We start from the raw sequence: 6,350 nt of genomic DNA on the forward strand, positions 1-6,350 counted from the left end.
GTGAGTTGTGCTGGGTTTACATCCAGAGTGTGGGGTATGAAGTTGTGCAATGCATTTAGCACACTCACAGTGTGGCTTAAGGGAGGTGGCTACTGCTTTGCTAGCAGGTCTGCAAAGGGGCTGAGTGTGCGAGGTGTGGGCATCTGAATGCAAGCTCATGTGTGCAGGGCCCCCTCCCGGCCGTGTCAGGTCTGGATGGAGAGGTGTGTATCGATCGGCCTGAAATAAGCCACAGAGCAGCAAGAAAGGCATGTGTGTGGTGTGTGTGCTGTTAGTGCCTCAGGGTCCTAAGAATCAGCAGCGAAATAAATACCCCAAACACCCCAGGCTCAGGTTAGCCTGATCCCAATGTAGGCTTCACTTATTGATTAACAAACTCTAACTATAGATTAACCAGCTACCTCCTTTCTTCAACCAGCAAAGCTGCAGGTTGAACGAAGTAAAACATTGACCCAAGTCATTGGAAAGACTGCTTCCCAGATATACACCCCTAAATAGAGTTGTTACCTCTGTATCTTCACCAGAGACAAGGGCCCTGGAGTTTGGGACAGGAATGTTATTTTGTGGCTTAGACAGTTTTGAAACAGCTTCGGGGTGCAGTAGTACTTTCTTTGGGTACCTGACCAACAATTACCCAGCCACCGCTCTCTAACCCTGGCCAAGATGGCCACCCTTGCCTTACCTGGGTCTCCCTCACCATCCATCAGTTTTCCAATGAGCTGCTCATAGGCAGTGCCCACCTTGGCACTGCTGCCACCAGCAGCCACTGTGAGGTGGTAAAGCCACGTGTCCTGGAAGAAGATGGAAAGCCATCTGGAGTGGGAAGAATGAAGGCAAGAGCTCCTAGGAGGCTTCCTTGAAGGGGCCAACCCCAGGGTGGGGTTCACCTGGGTTGGTTAGCACAAGTCAAGGCTACCAATCTCTAGGAGGAAATATTCGGGATCAGGTGAACATGAACCCAGGTTTCTAAGCTTATATGGTTCTATGTCATGGTCCCAGTGAAAAGATGTTGGCCACTGGGAGTGAATTCAATATAAGAAATGCTCCCAGTCGGGATACTAGTTGCCAATATGTCTAGGAGGGAAATAAATGTGAATCTGGGGAAGCTCAGGGGAAAGAGAGAAGGGAAGATGAGAATCACAGGTCCAAGGTTGGTCACGGGGCCCAGACCCCTCCCTTACCTTTTCATGCTTGGTGCCGATGAGGAGGTAGGTGGGGCTGTGCACTGGAGGGTGGATCACCAGCGTGCAGTGGGAGGAAAGCAACGGCCGGGTTCCCCCAGCCTCGTAGTCCTCGTCTGAGTCACAGGATCGATCTACTTCCTCTATGCGCGCGTCCCGCACAGGCAGGTGGCCCAGCGGTCGCTGCAGACATGAGCTTCCGTGAATGGGAGAGCTAGCAGGGGCCAGGGGAGTCTCCTCTTTCTGAACCCTCAGGCCCTGGAGGGTTAGGAATCAAGGACGGGGGCAGATGACAGGATGGGCAGGGGAGATGACAGCTCCTTGGCTGAGGCTGCTTGGAGAAGTGCAGACAGACCCCACAGGCGGTCTGTGGGCCATGTACACTGGTCATGCACTCTGGAGGTGGCCAACCAACTGGCTTTGTACTTGCTGTGGGGTTAGGTTGGGTAGAAGATAGAGCTAGGGCCTTCCATCAAGACATGGAGCCATAGAAATGGGGGCTGGGGGAAGAGAGAGCACGCGCTGTCATGAGGCCGGGAAGTACCTTGTCCTCATGGCTCCGATAGTAGTAGAAGGTCCTCCCAATGAGAGCACACCAGACCAGCTTGGAGTGGCCATGCTTTACCTGTAAGACGGAAATGAACCAGCATCACTAGAACCAGGTGACCCCAGAAATAAATCCAGGGCTGGTAAAGAGGAGGCACGGAGAAGCAGATCTCAAAACCCTTGGTCAAGCCCAGGTCTTTAGTGGAGATGCCATCCAGACTCCCTACTAATGGAACCAGCCCCTTCACAGTAAGGGGCCATGGTGTGGACCATGCGACACCCCATCCACCCTGTGTGACCTGCCATTAACAGATTAACCAGACCAATCAGATATCCTGTCCCAGGAATGGGAACACGGGAGGAACGTGCTGGTCAGCAGAGGCTAGCGTTGTAAGGATGCTGAGAGGGCGGGAAGGGCCACGGTAGGCAGTGTGAATCATGAGGGAACAGCAACTGCACAGGCGGAGGAGACTGATGTGAACAGACCAAATGGGAAGCGGAGGCAAGAGAGCGAGCTCTTGAGAACACAGCTTCTTCCTGAAAGCGGCGTTGCTTCCTGACGGTGTTCAGGCCTAGTTAACGTGCTTTCTTGTTAACTTTTTTCTTGGAGTTAACATGTGCTTCTCTGCTCCTTGCAATAAGGAGTCCTAACTAAAATGTCCTTAGGGCAAGCCTGGGATATTATGAGAAGTCTCTGAGTGGCCACACCTACCTCACCTAGGTTGCGGCTTCCCACTATTCATACTGGTAGGTACAGGTGGGGGTGGGGAGAAACCCCTAATGACCTCAAAATGGGTACAGGACATTCCTTTCCTTCCTCTGTCTTGAGAATAGCTGTTGTTCTAGCAACCCTGCTCCCTGTTTCCAGGGATCATTGGCCATCCCCTGTGTGCTCACACCATGCTTGAGGCCAACCAGCTAATCCCTAGGAGGAAATTCCTGGAGAAAGGAGTTATGCATAAGGAGGGGACCCACTGTCCCTGGGCACTCCTGTTCCTGGCTCCCCTCTCAGGACGCTCACATTCCTCCCCCGCCAGCCCCGCCCATACCTTGGTCAGCCAGCCCCTCACGGTGGGCTTGGTGCCACCCTGCGGCAGGACTGGAGGCCCAGTGGCTTGGACCTTCAGCAGGCTCTGGAGAGCTCGGATCCACTCCTCCAGCAGGTTAGGCGAATCGGCTGTCAGGTAATAGGTTTTCTTCTCAGAGATGAGCTGTGGAGGAGTGAGGGATTGGGGACCGGGGGTTGGGAGGCAGGAGGATTGAATAATAGAAACTTGACTCCGAGGTGGCACAAATCTCCGAGCCCACTGGGCCTTCTTTCTTCCTATCCTGCTACTCTCTCCCTTCTTTCCCTCCTCATCTTGTTCTCCCTGTCTCTTCTACCTTCACTCTCTCACACTCTCCCTCCTCTTCCTTCCTCATACTCACAAACTAGGATCACACCCAAACGTTGATGTAGTATCTTTCACATATGCCCATTTTGCCCCAACTTTGTCTCCATCATAGCCATATCTAAACCCAGCACCTCTTCTGCCTGAAATTTTAGCTGCTAGGACCATGCTCACCTGGAATGTCTGTGCACCCTCTCCTCGAACAATTTGGCAACGGGAGTTCAGTTCCACTTGACCTTGAGGTTTCCGGATGACATCACTCTGTAAAGAAAGGAATGGGAAGGAAAGAGGTTAGAGCCTCTTCCCACAGCACGTATTTCCCCTCAGCTCTTACTCCAGGTCATAGGCAAAAGGGGAAGTGATTCCCAAGCTTTCCCGGGCTATGGTATGATGAATAATTTGTTCCGGATCCTGGTTCTAGCTAAAATGGAGCAACGATTAGAGACATGGGTCCTGCAACCCAGGCCTCAAAAGTATAGACTGAGACTTTAAAATTGGGCCACAAGCCACAAGGTTATTACTGAGCTATAAAGCCCTTAAATTCTTTCCACTACATCTTTTATACCAAGTGTGGCAAATAAGTGGCATACATATCAGGCATATATATCACTGTTAGCATTTCTAGTGCCACTGTAGATATTACTAATCAATCAAAGCATGCCTGCTTATCGAGCGATACAGGCCCAGAATCCTTAACGAGGTATCTGAGACAGCCGCTACCAACCAACCAGAGTTGCACAAGAGACAGGCCTTTGTGCCCTTTTTAGGACACTGATACTGGTTATCCAGGGAAGGCTTGTCAAACTAGGTCCCAACATCCAAGGCTCCCTAGCTCCAAACAGTATAGGAAGGAAATGGAGGAGGCAATGGGCTTGCCTGTTAGAACAATTCTTTTACAGGACAAGGCAAAAGAACTCGGCTTCTGAAGGAAGGAATCTCTAAGCCAGTTCATCTGGAGCTGCCTTTGCCTGCTCAGTGCCTGATTTCACTGAGAACCAGTGACCAGGCTCATGGTCTGTGTGTGGCTCAAAGCCTCGGCTGCCCAGCCAGGCTGCCCCTCCTCACCTGCCAGAGCTTCGCCCTCTGGCCTGGGCCACGCTGCCCTTCTTCCACCCCAGCCCCCCTCACACAGTCCTGGGTCTGGGGTACAGTCCTGGGGGAGGAGGGCCTCACCGGGGACTTGTAGTACAGAATCTGTCCCTGTCGCAGGACAAACCAGCGCCTCTTCCACGTCTTCACTCGGCTCCCCATTTTCAGCAGGTAGCCCGACTTCTCCAGTGACTCCTACAGGGGTGGAAGGGTACAGGAGAGAAGAAGGGTGGACAGAGGCGGGGGAATCACTGACCTTCCTGGACGTCACACAGGTCGAAATGGCCCATCTGAGTCATTGCTTTGTCATCAATTAGAAAAATAATTACTGAGTACTTACTATGTGTATGTTCAGGGCACCATGCCCTGCTAAAGGTTTAGAGAAGACTAAATAAAGCATGGGTGGTCCTGCTGTGGAAGCGTCCTACTGACTGGGGAATACACTTGACCATGAAGACATGGCAGAACAGGCTGAACAAGGGAGAGGCCAGCATGTGCCCGACTCCACCCCTGCACACTACCCAGCCCATGGCCTCACATGAGTGGCAGCCTCCTGGCTCCATCCCTCCCGCTGCCAATCCTACGGATCCCTCCTCTCACCGCTGCTCTCCAAGTCTTGCTCCAAGGGCACTAGGCAGGCAACTCCCTCACTGTCTCCCCCCGCCAGCCCCAGCCCCCAGCTCACCCCGCCCAGGCCCAGCCCATCCATGGAGTAGGACGAGGTGCGCTGCAGCTTGTGCTCAGGCTCTGAGTAGTCACTGTCCAGGGAGCAGGCATCCGGCGGGATGGCGTAGTCACTCTCAGAGCTCAGCGAGGACATGGAAACACCTGGCCAAGAGGAGGAGTCAAGACCCAGGTCCCACGCCTCCCCCAGCTCTTCACCCACCCAGGATCCCTGAGTCTGGGGCTGAGGGTTATGGGCGGAGATCAAGCAGCAACCCCCAAGACTGAATACCCATGGGAGGAGGTGAGGGGCCTTTTGTTGCCCTGCTCCCCTTCCCTGTACCTCTCTTGATGGCCCGGGGACTGCCCAGTCCACTGGTCTTCCTGGGCTCAGGGCAGGTGAATGAAGTTCGGAAACTCGCCTGAGAGCTGCAGTCGTCATCGGACCCAGAGGACTCATCCACAAAGGGCATGGTGCTGATCTGTGTGGCTCTCTGCAAGACAGGCCCCCTTGCCACTGCGGCTCAGGCTGCGAAACCAGCCCTGCCCTGCCTGCACTGGTGCTCGGGCTCCAGGTGCCCGGGGTACGGCCAGCACAGCCTGTCTGGGGCTCACGGACACCATCACCTGGCTGGGGCACCCAACAGATGACTAACCCTTCCCGACCTTACTCCTGTGTCCTCACGTCCTAATCCTCTTTGGGCCTCGCTCCCCTCATCCCATCCTCTGTGGTCCCCAAAGGAGCTGCCTCATCCCAGCTGAACACCCACACACTGTGACCTCAACTCCCTGCCACTGGGGGCCAGAAAGCCATGCTGCCTGCCGGGTATGAGACAAGAGCTTTAAAAATGTGTAGGGGGAAAAATTAAATTTAAAAAAATGTGTGGGGATAATGAAAAGAGAGATCATTTCAATTAATAGACATTTTAAAAGACTGATTATCTCAATGTTGGTGAAATTGTGGGGAAGAGGGTACTCTGTAGTGTGATAAAGTTTTCTTGGAAGATAATTTGGCACTACCTGTCAAAATTTAAAACATGCGTATCAATTGCCCACAAAGTCCACCTCTAGAACTCTGTCCTACGCACATACGTATACACACACACACACACACACACACACACACACACACACACACAGATAAATTTGCGCAATGTTCTTCGCACCATTTTTTTTAGAAAAAAACAGAGGCGTGACCTAAACTGTCAATCAGTATAGGACAGGTTAAGGTAGGGCATAGGGCATCCACACTGAAGGGTACAGTACAGGACAGCTCTAAAAGGGGAGGCAGAGCTGTGTGTGGAGGTGCAGCAGGTAACCTGGCACGTGGTTGGGTGAACAAGTGAGGGGTGGAATGACATGTATAACGTGATCCCCTTTGTGTGTGTGTGTGCACGGGACAGATAGAATATTTGTAACGCATATGGAGATGCAGCATAGGACCTTACAACATAAACACTAAACCATTAATGACAGCTGC

The 6,350-nt window shown here is 52.8% G+C and overlaps 1 protein-coding gene across 3 annotated transcripts in view; it reads right to left on the minus strand.

Annotated features, from left to right (window-relative positions):
- Positions 1-6,350, minus strand: part of PLEKHH1 (pleckstrin homology, MyTH4 and FERM domain containing H1) — a 24,785-nt gene that overhangs the window by 12,578 nt on the left and 5,857 nt on the right. For all 3 annotated transcript variants that reach the window (XR_002778720.1, XM_023526906.1, XM_023526905.1), the window contains 8 exons: positions 5,214-5,364; positions 4,893-5,035; positions 4,292-4,402; positions 3,293-3,379; positions 2,777-2,938; positions 1,726-1,806; positions 1,182-1,364; positions 683-791 (listed from right to left, as the gene is read on the minus strand). Coding sequence is in view for 2 of the 3 variants with exons in the window: in XM_023526906.1 (XP_023382674.1) it covers positions 683-791; positions 1,182-1,364; positions 1,726-1,806; positions 2,777-2,938; positions 3,293-3,379; positions 4,292-4,402; positions 4,893-5,035; positions 5,214-5,364 (1,027 nt within the window). In the remaining variant the exon portion in view is untranslated. The remainder of the gene's footprint in view (positions 1-682; positions 792-1,181; positions 1,365-1,725; positions 1,807-2,776; positions 2,939-3,292; positions 3,380-4,291; positions 4,403-4,892; positions 5,036-5,213; positions 5,365-6,350) is intronic.

Source organism: Pteropus vampyrus, unplaced genomic scaffold, assembly GCF_000151845.1.
Source record: "Pteropus vampyrus isolate Shadow unplaced genomic scaffold, Pvam_2.0 Scaffold15, whole genome shotgun sequence".
Taxonomy (NCBI): domain Eukaryota; kingdom Metazoa; phylum Chordata; class Mammalia; order Chiroptera; family Pteropodidae; genus Pteropus; species Pteropus vampyrus.